Source organism: Varanus komodoensis, unplaced genomic scaffold (genome assembly GCF_004798865.1).
Source record: "Varanus komodoensis strain SLA01 unplaced genomic scaffold, ASM479886v1 scaffold20_1, whole genome shotgun sequence".
Lineage (NCBI taxonomy): Eukaryota > Metazoa > Chordata > Lepidosauria > Squamata > Varanidae > Varanus > Varanus komodoensis.
This window is the reverse complement of record NW_025335587.1, coordinates 6,390,844-6,405,752: the sequence shown is the minus strand read 5'-3', so window position 1 is coordinate 6,405,752 and position 14,909 is coordinate 6,390,844. Positions and strand designations below refer to the sequence as shown.

Genomic DNA, 14,909 nt, shown 5'->3' with positions numbered 1-14,909 from the left:
CATCCCATTAATGGTGGATCATTTAATTTTAGCACTGCCATACAGCTAATGTTTCTCCTAAAAATATGCTTTGGCGATTGTCCAGCAGTTGCTCCTATCTGGAAAGAGGTTTTCACACAGTGTTTTGTGTTGTTCAATCTTTAATATTAACTTTTAAATAACTTACCTGATTAATGGAAGTTAACAAATATTCACAAAGCTTAAGTGGAATTTATGTGGGCTGCCAAGGATAACTCTTCCCACTTAAAGGGCATCCCCATTTTAAGTTGAGAAATGTTTACGTCTAGTGCTCATAACTGCCTGCCCCTCACATGTGCTGTGATTATGTGGACTGATCCATTAATCTTTTCCTGCATAACCTGACTGCCAAAGGACAAGGGGATAAGCTATAAGTGGAGCTGCTCACAGGTCTCTGTCGGTCGTCTTCTGCTGGAAATAGCTGACCAGAAACACCACCAGGACTCTGGATTTCATTTTTTCTCAGCAGTGAGAATGGCAAACCCATGATCCAGGCAGGAAATGCCACTCCGGAGTGGCATTTTCAGGTTACCGGCAGGCAAGCAAGCAAGGTGAACCTTCTGTTCTGCAAATCAGCTCCTCCCACCTGTGGGAAGGTTGCTTGTAAAACTGAGGAGCAAATGGAAGAGCAGGGTTGGTTGTGCAAAGACTGTATGTCATTTTCAAGTCTTGCTTTGGATACCAGAAGGCAAGAAAGTCAAGTTTATTGTGGCATTCCAAAGAAGATCCTGCGAAGTGAAGCATCACTATTTATATGGTTGGAACCATGTTGATCTGAGGCTACACAAAGTGTACCTGGCCTGCAGCAGGTAAGGATGGAGGCAAACATTCATGCAGTATCCGCCTCCCCTTCCCCCAGCCGCCAAATTACTATCAAATATGTGAAACCTTGATCATCAACATTTTTTGGCCTTCATACATTCACAGTAAGAAGTGATTGGTTTTGACATGATCACTGTTGGTTTTTTAATGCTTTTATTTAATTTAATGTGTGACCATTTGGATTGTTCCTTTTCTCGCAAAGAAATACATAGCTACTACCAATTTTTAAAAGAATCCTTTCTGAGGAATTAGCAAGCAAGCATTAATCTGACTGCCAAAACAACTGCATTGAATTGTGGTCTGAATGCTTGGTTTCCAAGCTGCTGTGAGCTTCAGAAAGATCACACCAAAGCACTATTGCTGTTGTTGTTTTGAAAAGGTAAGCCTGTTTCTCATGCTTGAGTATTATTATCTAGAAAACTAATCACCAGAAAGCTATGCATTGCACTTAAAGGCACAAAGATATAAGGCATTGTATCAAGATGTTATAGAATATAGGCATGAGTTGTGCTGAGAAATATAATGAGGACTGCTTTGTTTGAAATATGTTTATCTTAACTGGAGAAAGGAAGCCATTATATGCCCTTTGTGCAACTGTACACAGTTCAGATCCTCCCTTGAACACTTCCAGTCACTGCACTTAAAAAAGACTGCTCTATAGCTAGAAAAAGGGCAAAACAAGGCAACTGAAATAATCTAGTGGCTAGAGCCAGTCCCCTGTGAGAAAAAGTTACCGCATCCAAGCTAATTTGGCTTGGAAGAATGGTGAGTGGGAAAAACATGAAAGAAGTTTACAAAAGTATTTTACCTGTGAAGAAAGTGGATAGGGAGACATCTCTCTTCCTTTCTCATAGTACTAGAACCTGATCCCAAAAAGCTGGTTGGTGGCACATTCAGGGGACTCTGCATCAGATTCAAATGAGTATGGATTTTGATAAATTCAGGTTGCAGATTTCACAGGGGACTGGTTTTTGCTGAGCCATGGAGATTCCAGAGACTTGCTAATCTGGCTTCATTTGTGGTGAGATTAGTGCTAATGCATGTGTGCACATAAATTGATCCATTAATTCACTGTGCCTCTCAACTAATTAACTGGCACTTATGCAGCTAGTCCATATATAGACAGTCCTCCTAATTTTGTTTTCTTATGTTCTCTCTGCTAGGCATCTCCATTAACTTGATACATATTTATGGCCCAGTGCTTTGCATTGTATGTGAATCAGAGTTCATGCCTACATCTGCCTGTTTGATCCATTTCTCAGCTCATTAACAGGCCTCCAGGTGGACATCCTTGCCTGCACAGCTTCTTCCACCATTGGCAGGAGCTGGGTTTGCACAGTATCTTGAACGCCTTCTGGATCCAGCTTGGCAAGGACCCCATGGAGTCCAGCAACTCCAGCTACCATGTATTGGGAGACCTGTAACACAATCATTTATTTTCAGAAAGCTACATAAAAGCCACTTATTGATTTCTTACAGATTTAGGAGAAAACAAACTAAAAATGATTCCATTTCTTAAATGAGATTAAGACTCCATTGGCAAAAATGATACTGGCAATAAACGAAATGAAGTCTGCCAAGCTATTTCATATTGGCTTAGGTTCCACAAAGCCAGGAAACTGGAAGCTTCAGCTGATGCCTTAATAGACATGCCCTATGATCAATAATGACATTGTGTGATGCCACAAATTGTGCATGTTTACAGTTATCATCCAAGCACTTTTTCTGCATCTTCCAGGTCCAAATTCAAATGGAATACCTGGGAGCTGAGAAGATCCCCACATACTGTATATATCCTGTACTGCTTTAGGAAGCACCTGAAACTTACAGTATTGTTAGAGCCATGCTCCTGTGAGCTGGCCCATGCCTGCTGGTTGCTTGCACACAAGCACAGTATGTGACATGACTGATCCTGTGCAGATTTAGGTGCAACCAAAGTTACTGAAATAAACCAGTTTATGGCACAATCCTATTGTGACATTCATAAGCCCCCAAACTCAGAGGCTAACAGCCCTCCCAGTGCAGAGTGGGAAAGCACTCCCCCCCCCCCGCCGCCCACATTTCACTAGAAGGCTTTTTTGCCTAAGTAGCAGAAGCATTTTGGAGGGAAAGGGAAGGAAGCTTCTGGATAGCTGTCTCAAACCCCCACTTCCCCCTGCTGTCTGAGGTTGTGCCCTAGCATGGCTCTTTGCATGCTTGCTGTGAGGAGACAGAGCATGAGGGCTGCAGTCATGAGCCATGACTTTGGATCTGGGACTCTGAAATAGCCCATGTTTGCTCAGATCCTGTCTAGGGACCATAGAGTGACTGCCTTGGGCACGTCTAAATCTACATAGTCCTGGAATACAGCTCTTCAGTATTAATATTCAGTTTCTGCCATTTTTTGGCTCTCTTCTGGAAGTCTCCAGCATGATTTATGACACTGGCCCATTTGCTGCCTCCAAAGGTTCTGTGGCTTAACCTGGCTTCCTGCTTAAGCAACCTGGGCTGTGTAAGGCACTCTTTGGCTACTGCCAGAGAAGGTGCTGGAAGCCATGGAAGGGAGGGGTGATCAATGGTTCGATCTAGAGAGTTAGCCCTTAACGATGGTCAGAGCGGTGTATTGTGCAACTATTATTGCAAGGCTTTTCCCTTACCTGTTCGCCTTGTGTTTTCACAGGCTGGTCCCTCTGCACCAGGTGGGCACTCACACACACAGGTGGCCCCCATCAGCATCGGCTCGCCATTGTTCTGGCAGGGGCCACAGCGGCAGGCATTGAAGTCCATTAGGTAGTCACCCAAAGCCCTTTTCAGATTTTGCCTTTTGGCTTCAATGTGGGCAAGGTTGGTCCTCCGCAGTAGCTCATATATGGGCTGTAGCTGTAAAAGAGCAGACAGGGAATAGAAAGGGACATGTTATGAATGGTGGCTTATTATGGCTGCTTTTGTAGGCATCTTAAGACAAGGGATGTACCAGCATTTCATCTTAGTTGTTTATTATCAGAATTTTCCTCATTCACACCCATGAACATGAACCAGTGCATTTCTCAGGCAAAACTTGCAATTTCGTGACCTTGCAATCATATTCACAAAATGTGACATTTAAAAATGCATATTCTGTGCTTTAGTCAATGAGGAGAAAGTATTTATAATATTTATATTCTACCTTTTCTCCTTTCAAGTAACTCAAGCCAGTTCACATAATTCTTATCCTCCTCTCTGTCTTATCCACCCCACCACCACCACCCCACCACCACCACCCAGTGGGGTAGGTTGGGCTGGCCCAAGGTCACCCGGGGTGTGCCATGGCTGAGAATGGACTAGAACCCAGATCGCCTGAGTCCCAGTCCTGCACTCTTAACCACCACAGCACTCTGCACGTGCACTTTTCCCATTTAAACAGAACAAGAAGTTGCAGTACTCAAACCCAAGGGAAAACCAAGCCTCTGTCTCCATGTTCCACGAGTAGGGAGGCAGCATATGATCATGCAGCTAGAATTATATAATCATAGGATCATGTAATAATAGAGTTGGAGGGGACTTGAAGGCCACCAAGTCCTACCCCCTGTTCAGTGCAGGCCTCCGGGTTAAAACATCTTTGACAGGAAGCTGTCCAACTGTCTCTTGAGTGCTTCCAGTGTGGGAGAACTCACAACCTCCCTACCTGATTGGTTCTGTTGCCATACTGCGCTAACAGTCAAGAAGCTTTTCCTGATGTCCAGCTGGAATCTGGCTTCAGGCAACTTGTGCCCAGAATTCTGTGTCCCGCACTCTGGCATGACTGAGTAAAGATCCTGGCCCTCCTCTGTGTGAGAGCCTTGCGAGCATTTGAAAAGTGCTATTATATCGCCACTCAGTCTTCTTTCAGCCTCTCCTTTAGAGGGCTTTGATTCCAGTCTCCTTGATCATCCTTGCTGTTCGCCTCTGAACTTTTCCCAGTTTGTTTCCTTCTTCCTTAAACTGTGGAGCCCAGAACTGGACACAGTACCCAAGACAGCGGCTAACTAGTGCCAAACATGTGGCACTAGTGACTTGGAAGTGATACTTTTATCCAGTGCTTTTTTTGTAAAAAGAAAAAAGGTGCCGGAACTCACCTCCCCGCTGGCAGTAAGCACACACCCCAATCCCAAGCCCAGCAGCGGAGCAGCTATCTCTCACTATCAGATAGCAGGTCTCAGACACAATAGTAGCCTGCAGGCACTATGTTAATGATGTTTGCTGCTGATCTGCTACTCCATTCAAAATCACTTCGTAAAATCCATTGAAAAAAAGGTGCCGGAACGCCATTCCGGTGCGTTCTATGACAAAAAAAGCCCTGCTTTTATTAATGTAGTCCAAAATAGCACTTACTTTTTTGTAGCCACACCACATTGCAAGCTCATATTCAGCTAGTGATGTACTACAATTCCAAGATCCTTCTCATTTGCAGTATTGTTGAGCTAAGTATTCTCCATCTTTTAACTGCACATTTAGTTCCTTTTCCCTATATGTAGAACTTGGCATTTGTCCCTATTAAACTGAATTCTGTTTTAATCAGCCTAGCACTCCAACCTATCAAGATCACCTTGAATTTTATTTATTTTTTCCAGGGTGTTAGCTATCCTACCCAGTTTTGTATCATCTATCGATCTGATCAGCATTCCCTGTACTTATTCATCCAAGTCATTAAGGAGCACTGATCCCAGGACTAAGGCCTGTGGTATCCTGCTTATTACCACTATCCAGTCTGAGAAGGTGCCATTTAGAAGCATTCTTTGAGTTTGATTCTGTACCCAACTATGGAGCCACCTGCTAGATGTTCCACCTAGCCCACCTTTAGCCAGTTCCCTGATCTGATTGTCATGAGACGCTTTGTCAAAGCTTTACTGAATTCAAGGTATATTATGTCCACAGCATTTACACAGTTCATCAGGGAGTTTACTTGATCAAAAATAAAAAAAAAAGCCGGGCAAGGTTTGTTCTTAGGAAATCCATGCTGGTTTCTAGTAGTTCTTGCATTGTCTTCAAGGTGCTTACAGATTTACTTCTTTATTATCTAGTCCTGAATTTTCCAAGGGATTGATGTCAGATTAACCCATCTATAGTTCCCAGGTTGCTCCTTTTGGCCCTTCTGGAATGTAGAGATAACATTAGCACCCCCCCCCCCCAGTCATCTGCACTTCGCCTTTTCATGATTTCTCAAAGATCATAGACTGTTTCAGAGAGTTTTTCTGTCAGTGCCTTCATTTTTTTCTGGGATGCAGCTTAAAGGGCCCTGGAGATTTCAACTCATTCAAAGAAATCAGGTGTTTCTCAACCAATTATTTATTAATCTCAAACTTCAGTCCTTCTTCTTCAATTTGTACTTCATTTTTGCCCAGGGGTGGGGTAAGTCATAGAACTGCTTTTGGAAGAGGACTAAGCTGAAGTGGGAATTAAGCACTTTGGTCTTTTCTTTGTCATCTGTTAACAATTTCCCTTCCTCCCTGATAAGCTGAACCATCCTTTCTTTTCTCTTTTACTGTGCACTTACCTGGGGGGAAAAAGCTTTTTTGTTGGTCTGGCAACCCTTGTTAGCCTTGGCTCAGTCACAGCTTTAGCCTTCCTGATCTCATTCTGGCACTTCTGTACCACTTGCCTGCACTCTTCTTTTGCAGTTTGGCTTTCCTTCTACTTCCAATACACATCTGGTTGGTTGGTTGCATTTAAGTCAGCCCAAAGCTTTTTATGGAGCCCCACTAGTTTCTTCTGTTGTCATCTATCTACTGTTTTTGTTGCAATTGTTTGCAATTGTGCCTTTAAAATTCCCTTTTAAAAAATCCCACCCAGATTGAACTCTTTCTTCATCAGAATTGCTTGTCAGGAGACCTTACTTGCCATTGCCCTGAGTATATTAAGATCAGCTTTCCTAAAATCCAGAGGATGTGTAAGGCATTGTTCACCCTGCATTTCCTTGCTCCACTTTCTGTAGAGGTGTACTTACAAGGCAAATAAGACCTTGATCCAAACAAATCAAACCACAGTAGGCACAGCAAAGAAAAATTGCACAAAATAAATTTAAGATCGCTACCTATCCCAGTTGGAAAATCAGTTCTGATCAGATCTGACTTTGGGTATCTGATGAGCCAATAACATTGGTTGCTAACCCCAGTGATTTTGAGGGATAAAAGGGGGAAGAGACCAAAGAAGAAACACAGGAGAGAGAAAAAGAAATAGGAGTAGTGTATAGAGCTATCAGAACCGCTGACACGTTGTACAGGACAAACTGTTTGCAGAGATTTGGCTTCCCGTAATTCACAAGGACAGTAGCAACGGCCATGTAAGAGCTCTGATGCACCCTTGAAAAATGGTGTTTTGAAACAATATTTGCACAAGACTCTTTTGCAAACAACCATGTGTCAAGATAAGAGGACATTCAAGTGGACATAAGTAATTATTTGGTGCTTGAATCCACTCCAAAATCATAAGCACTGGGGGCGCTCCTCCAGCAGCCATTTAAAGGTTATAGACTAGGCTCCAGGCAAAACAGGAGTGAGTTTTATCAAGAATTAATGGAAATGTGTGCAGAGAACACCCAGGAACTGCTGAGAGTCATTTCTCATTATAATCAGTCAAAAACATCCTCCCTACCCTACAGGCACACAAACTGATCCTCAGACAAAGCCTCTGCTTCCCCAAATCCGGCTAATTGCAGGGGCGTACATCTGCTCGCCTTGCCACCACTGCCTGTCGCTGTATTACTTTCAGTTAAATGGGAGGCAAAAGAAATAAAGTGGCACTACCAACCATTTGGGGGATATTTCAAAAAGCTTCATGGTGTTGCACAAGGCTTGTGCTAGAGAAATGCTCAGTTAGAAGTGCTTCTGGGAGATGTTCTTTTTTATGCCGAAGGTCAAGGACAGAACGACCTCCCTACTACTGCAAGCACTTCCCAGAGCAAACTCTGACAGAAGCAGCAAGAGGCTGTCGAGGCAGCAAGGCACAACGCCAAGGAGTTCCCTCTCCCGCTTTTTGGTCCCTCATATCTCTTTTCACTTCAATCAATAAGATGTTTGCGGAGGCCTATCATGGGGCACTGATTGCAGTGTTCTAGCTCAAGTGCATTTATGGGTCTGTCCCCCTTTAAATAGAGAGGCAGGCTGTATGGAGCACTTGCGCCTGGCCCGCAAAGCTGCCACTTTCCTAAAGAAGTGGATAGAATGGCACCAGGCAATTTCTGCCCCTCCAGGGATTGTTGGGATCCAGTTCCCATTATCCTTAGGCACCACAGCAAATCAGGGGGCCTGATGGTAGTTGTAGTCCAAGATTCCTCAAGTACGCCCTTACTGTATTACTACTGTACTGAACTTTAGCAGCACTACGCAGAGGCTGGCCTCCTTGCCAGTTACAGACCAGGAAGCAAAAGAAGGGCGTGGAGCAAGTAGCAAGTGTGGCAATGGTGGCGTGGGCTCATCATCCACACACCTCCCCCACTGGCACAGCCTGTCGAACAGCAGGCTGATGAGAGAAGCAGCATCCCGACTCTGCCCCAGACATACAGTCTCGAGGATCAGAGTTGCAACGAAAGCAGCTCTTCCACAAGCAGGACTCCGCAATGGAAACCTTTCAGTGACTACCATGAGTATACCGTGGCAGATACGGATATCTACTGATGCAGGGCTGGGCAGCAGTGAAAACAATGGCTTCAGGAACACGGCAAGATGTAAACTGAAAGTCAAAGGAACTAGAAACAGACTCTTGTGAAAATAGTGTTCTTGTAGAGCAGAAGTCAGACCTGCAAAAAACAAAGTGTCTAGTCTGGTCCCCCAGAATCTGAAGGACAAGGAAGAACTAGAATTAGATGAAAGCAACATTCTATTGTGGTAGTGCAAAGCATGGAACCAGGGTAGTTTCTAAAGGTTATAATCATCTGGCACTATTTCCCAAATTGTTGACAGTTGGGCCACAGAAATATTTTGGACTGAAATTGGAGGCTTACCTCACTACAACACCCAAGAAGAGCAGCACTATTTTGCTGATTGGATTGTAGAATGATCCTACTCCTTGCTTCCCTTACTAAAGGAAGACAGATCATATTGTGTCCTGGTATCCTGTCCTCCCAGTAATCCAGGTAATTCAGGATGGGGCTATAATATCTAGACAATGGTGAGCTCCAGGGATTTCTGTACAGTCTACTGTAAACCTGGGGATCCTGGGATTCTTCTTGATTGCTCTAAGCAGGAGATGCTGCCTGGAGATTCTCCTTTCTTAGAGGCGATACCTGGCAAATATATCTCACATGGTCTAATGTTGCACATTCCTCTACTCTAGAGGAGAAAAAGAGATGAGTTTGATTTCCTGGTGTTCCATGGCAACCTTGTGAGGACAATGGGATCCCAAGTTCAAAAACTTTAGAATCAGTTTGTCCTCCTTTCCAAAGCTCTGAACATGAACCGACATTGCATCATCAGCTAAAGATGGGAACTACCAATTACTGAAATTCCATTTCAGGCGGTAAGATCTGGGACTCACATAGGCATCCTTTCTAGGAGGCCATGCAGCACCATCATTGGACTGAGTTGAATTCCAAACCATAATGAGAAGGCCAGGGTGAGGGTCAGGGATGCGGTGAATGATAAAGGCTTACATGGTTTTTCTTGAAGCACTGTTATACTTGCTTCCTGAATCCCATTTGCTAATGGAATGGACTGCCAGAAATATGATGTGGAACCAGACATTTGTATTCTCAAATTCATATAGCTCACGGACAATGAGTGCCCTCAGCCCTTTGCTGAACAGTTCTGTTATACCCGTATAAGGCACAAGCGGATGTAAGGCTAGTGCATAAGAAAACCAGGAAATGTGAAAAGGAACCCAGGGCACCTTCCTTCCACAACAGTTTGTACAACAGTCCCTTGCAAAAGTTAAATTGGTGGAGATGGAAAATCAGCATTCTCTCCCAGCCCTTTTCTCCAGATCCATGGGATTCATGCAATAAGATTTTAGGGTAGACAGAGTCTTTGTCGGTGAACAAATCACATGAACTTTGCAATTCTGAATGCAGGCAGTTTTTTCAAGGGAACTTCACAAATTCCCAAACTTATGTTGATATAGGGAAGCGTTGGGAAGGGACAGGATAGCCTAGAAACTGCACTTCAAAATGTGCATTTAAACAAAACATGTTTGAGCTTTTATTAGTGTTAAGTGGTAGTACACAATCTTCCTGTTTGAATGACAAGGAAAATGGACCACAAATTAGAAAGGGAATTAGAGGAACCATGATACACACAGTGTTTTGGAGAAACTTGGCAAGTTTAAGCATCCCTGGTTCTCTAATCCCTACCAAAATTGTGCTTTTGGAGAAGCTCCCCTAACAGGACTGATAATGCGAGTGACATTTCACTTTACATCTCCTGTGCCACTTTCACCTCCTCTCTCGCTGTATATTAGCACAGGGCAACCTGTGGCTCTCCAGGTGTTTTTGCCTATAACTTTCATGATTCCTCAACATTGGCTGTATTGACTAGAGCTGTTGAGAGTTGTCAGTTAAAACAGCAGGAGAGGCACAAGTTGCCCAACCCTGATTTCTAGGAATTCTTTCCTAGCTTGAAAAGTGATGCTCTTCCCTTTCATAAAACAACACAACGATGATGCATATGCAAAGACTGTATTTGACAAGATCTTTGCCATGATGCAATGAGCTCATACTTCAGTTTTAGAGTTAGACGCCAGTTCTTACTGTGCTTGCTTTGAAGCCATTGCTTTTTTAATGCATTCTCTCATTGTGAAATCCAGAGAAGGTCAGCAGATCAGTGGCCCATTACATTTAATCCTGTTCTAAGATGGAATCACAATAAAAATATAAAATGATCTGGTCTAGTACACTTTCAATCCTTTAGAGAAGTGGAGTTTCTACAACTGAAAGAAAGGGCTTACCTCAAAATCAATAACAGTGGGATTAAGTTTTAATGACCTCCCCCAGTAACGGTATGCATTGGCATTCGAGGTTTCCATGAGCCTGCCGATGGATGCTGAATCTCCACCTCGAATCCGGGGAATAATGTCGTGTATGAATGCCTTTGTACTCTCAGTATCTGGAAAGTTGAGCAATGGAATGTATAATTGTTCACATCTGTAAATTCACTGCGACTGTTGAAATTCATTCATCAAGGTGGCTCAGAAGAGGACAATTGCCAGCAAGTAGCTATTACAAAAATATGTCCTAAGAGAGCGCGATTAATACAAGACAGCAATGGAAGCTTTAATGCTACCTATGCGCATTTGAGCCCACTTAGAAAGATGAAGGCAATAGCAGTAATATTGTTACATATATAAAAATTAAACTTGCCTTATGTGCTTGTGAAGCAATCAGGTTACAATTCAAACTTTTCATTAAATGTCTGCGTTGTTGTTGTTCTTCTTCTTGTTAATTTTTACAAACGGGAACAGTTACAATTACAAATTGTGAGCTAGTGTGGTGAGCTAGCTAAAAGAACGGACTATGAATTAGCCTCGTTCTTTGCCTCTTAAAATTGCCACGTCTTCATTCTCTCTTTATGTTATTGCAACATTTCTAACAAGGTTATGCGCACACAGGTATAATAGCCTCAGTCAGAATATAAATAAGATAGCCTGCCTCCTCATGCATATGAGCTCTCACTGGACTGCGGCAACCCTGCGTCCGGGAGATAGGAGAGCAGTGGACTAAAAGGCCTAGAGTGCTGGGATCTTCCAGCAGGCCCTCCTTGCTGCCATGCCAGATCTTCCAAAGAAGAGCTGCTCCATGTTTCATCTCATGGGAAATTGGGGAGAAGTTCCCATCCTGGATGCTCTTCCTGAAGGTGAGATATCCTTCCCCATGCATCCTTTTCACAGCAGAGTAACACATTTCTGTTTCAGATGGCCTTTGAAATGCTGAACTGCTGCATTTGCCTACATCGGGTTTCCATGTTTTCCAATCTGTACTTTTACTGTTGTTATTGCTGCTGCTTTGAGAAAGAATTTATTCAGTTCAATAAATGCATGACTTTAGAGAGGCTTATTGCTCTCTTTAATGGTGCAAAACACGATTGTATATTTTGCAAGTGAGGCCCTGCAACAAAATGTTACAGTGTGGAGTGATTCAATTCAGAGTTGCAGGCGCATGGTTCTATTTTCACTCCCTGCTTGCTTGCTTGCTTGCTTGCTTCATGCCCTCAGCATCTGTGTTCACTGAGCATGCACAGCTCATGAAGCTGCTTCTGTTTTCCTACTTTTATGGTGTTTTTTGACCTCCATTTTGGGCTTCTGCCTCTTGTTGAAGAGTTTAGGCTAGAGGATAGACACACTTGCCCAGCTCAGCTTCAAATATTTGCATTCTGCCAATGGACAGGTCTCACTCCTCTGCCTTTTCCATGGATTCCATTCTATTTTTTCTCTCACCTGATTGTCAGATCTTGGCCTCTCAGTCAACAGGCCATGCCATTGAGCCCTTATGGGGCTGTTTTTAGGGGTTCCCTCAGTTAGGGATCTCTCTCTCTCTCTCTCTCTCTCTCTCTCTCTCTCTCTCTCTCTCTCTGTGTGTGTGTGTGTGTGTGTGTGTGTGTGTCAGTGTCCAAAGATAATAAGTATCTGCAAAGCCTGAGATTACCCCAAGTTTGCTCATACCTCTTCCGTGCGCATGAGTAATGTTTGACTAAATAAGCACAAGTAAATGGAGGGACTGATGGAAATGGGTCTGGAAATATAGTTGAATAAAGGAATGAAGTTCTCTGAAGACATTAAAGCTAAGTGTTAATATTAAAAATGGAATTATATAAATTCTCTATTGATATTATTAAAAGCAGAATGTTATAATTTGCTTTTATTGTTCAAATTATTTTGGTTTGTATCCTGTCTGAAGCCTTGAGAGGGTTTTATCCATGAAGAAGGCCTAAAAGTGATGTTAAATGGAATAAAATAAAATCACACCTATATGTGAAGCCCACGTGATATAAGCCTTGCATGCAACAGCATCCATGAATACGACATGAAGGTGTAAGTGGCAAAGGAGTCTTCCTGAACATTCGTCTTATTTATTGTTATTTATATATTTAGGAGGCTTCTATGCCACCCCATTCACCGAAGCCTCCGGGCGGCTCACAATAATAAATAAATAAACAATATAAAAACAATACAATTTGTCTTTAGTTCAGTAGTGCTTGCTCAGGAGAACTTCCTAGTCAATCATGTCATTCATTTTCATAATGGAAGTTGCTGAAGCTTAGCAGCCAGGATGTTATTTAATTTGTTGCTTCAAAATTGTTTTAAATGTGATGTTTTAATGTTTTGAAATGTGCTATTATCAGCCCTGAATTGTTGCAATAGGATGAGCTATTGCAACTCAAAATGAATGAATGATACCCCTTTAAACATCATTTTGTTGGTAGCAGTAGTTTGAGGTTCATATTTTCTAGCCTCAAAGCATAGTATGTATTGTTTGGTGACGACTCAACTATGCTTTTAGTGAGGGATTCTTTCTTAATGGAAAAGGGGGAAAGACCCATTTTGAACAGGGAAAGCAGAGACAGTGTTTTGAACAATGGAAATATGTGTCCTACCTTTTTCTTGTGTTCCACTAGATTTGCAGTTGCTGTAGTCTGCCTTGGCACTTAAGAACTCAAATGGAAAGTTTAAGCCAATTGATAAACCAAAGCAGGAGCTTACTGAGTCTTCTTTAATTTCTGTGGGAAAGATAAAATGCAAAAATACTGATTACAGTTTATATTCCTAGAACTTCATGTGTTAACTTCATGCGGCACTGCGTGTATGCAAACAGTCACTAGAAAAAACAGAGTTCTCTTTGGACTAGTGCATTGCATGGGCTCTACTAGAAGAATGATGAGAAGATTATTATATTTCAACAGGCAGTGTCCTGAGCTTTCCCAGTGTCCAAAAGCCAGAAGATTTTCTCAAAGAAATTGCAAGGCCTCATTAGGGACTGGAACTCAGGTCTCCGGACTCCAGTTCACTTTTCAGCTTCACCAGGAATCCACCCCCACATGTTCTGCAAGCAGTGTCCCTCTTCTGTGGCGCCCGCAGCAGCCCGAATGGATGCTCCATGTAGTGTGGAAGAGGGATACTGCTAGCAGTTGTGCAGGGCACCATTTCTGGTGAGTCCTGCACAACCACTAGCTTTCTGCTCCACATTTGGGCAGCTGTGCCTGACATGTCAGTCAAGTGTTCACAGACTTCTTCCTGACTCAGTTTGCTTCGTAAATGAGCCCATGCACAAGTGGAAGTCTGTGAATACTAGAAGGGCAGATTCCTCCAATTTAGTCCGAACTCTAATCCTTGTAGCATTCAACTTGTCAGGAAAAGAACCAGAGGTATAACTCTGAATCTTTTCCCTCAATCATTCTGTAGGCCAGTGTTACTAGAGCTGTGGAAGCTGAAATGGTCTGCTTTACTGAACAGCTTCACTCCTCTCCTATCTCTCAGGAAGGAGGACTGAAGCCTCTGTGTACAGGCAGTTCTGAAGCAAGGGAGGGGACTTCATGAAATCCATGGAAAGAGGCATTCTCCTTTGTTCTCATCTTGGGGAAAAGAGTGGATGCATTGCCTGCCCAGGTAACTCTGAAGGCACACTGAGCATCCCTTGAGCCTATTCGGGGATTAATGCAATTACTTTCTATCAGTCACTGTTAAGGAGTGGGTGTGCAGGGGATCAATAACTAAAACCTTAAAGTCTACTGAAGGAGTAAGAACAGTTTTGCTTTCTGAAAACATTATCAGTGTTATTCTATAGTTGCCACTGTGGAGGTTCCCCATCTCTGGAATAAAGCCACTTTTTGGAAAAATCAAGGCATGCTTGAAAAGAAACACACATGAAGAACGAAAATCACTGCCACCAAAGCGCACACACAATGTACTCTTAATTTTGAGAGATTTGGATTCAAACATATTGCTCAGCAAACATTTCATTGTGTCAATGTTATTACAAGTAAAAGCCTCCATTCATTTCCCATTTGTCGCAGCAGCAGAGCTCCTATTGATTGTTTCCCCTTTTGGAAACAGGAAGAGCTCTCTGGGGCTCAGTTTGTTCCATCAATTGTAATGGTTAATTTTTCTTCAATAAAGGATACAATTTCTCCCCCCCCCCCAATCTGTCCAGA

General features: G+C 42.9%; 1 protein-coding gene across 1 annotated transcript in view; it reads right to left on the bottom strand.

Annotated features, from left to right (window-relative positions):
- Positions 1 to 2,010: 2,010 nt before the first annotated feature.
- The window catches only part of C8A (complement C8 alpha chain), a 43,137-nt gene continuing 30,238 nt past the window's right edge, over positions 2,011 to 14,909 (bottom strand). Inside the window, exons 8-11 of the mRNA XM_044430516.1 lie at positions 13,356 to 13,478; positions 10,714 to 10,871; positions 3,477 to 3,699; positions 2,011 to 2,258 (exon numbers count right to left, since the gene is read on the bottom strand). Of these exons, the coding sequence (XP_044286451.1) occupies positions 2,107 to 2,258; positions 3,477 to 3,699; positions 10,714 to 10,871; positions 13,356 to 13,478 (656 nt within the window). The 3' untranslated portion in view covers positions 2,011 to 2,106. The remainder of the gene's footprint in view (positions 2,259 to 3,476; positions 3,700 to 10,713; positions 10,872 to 13,355; positions 13,479 to 14,909) is intronic.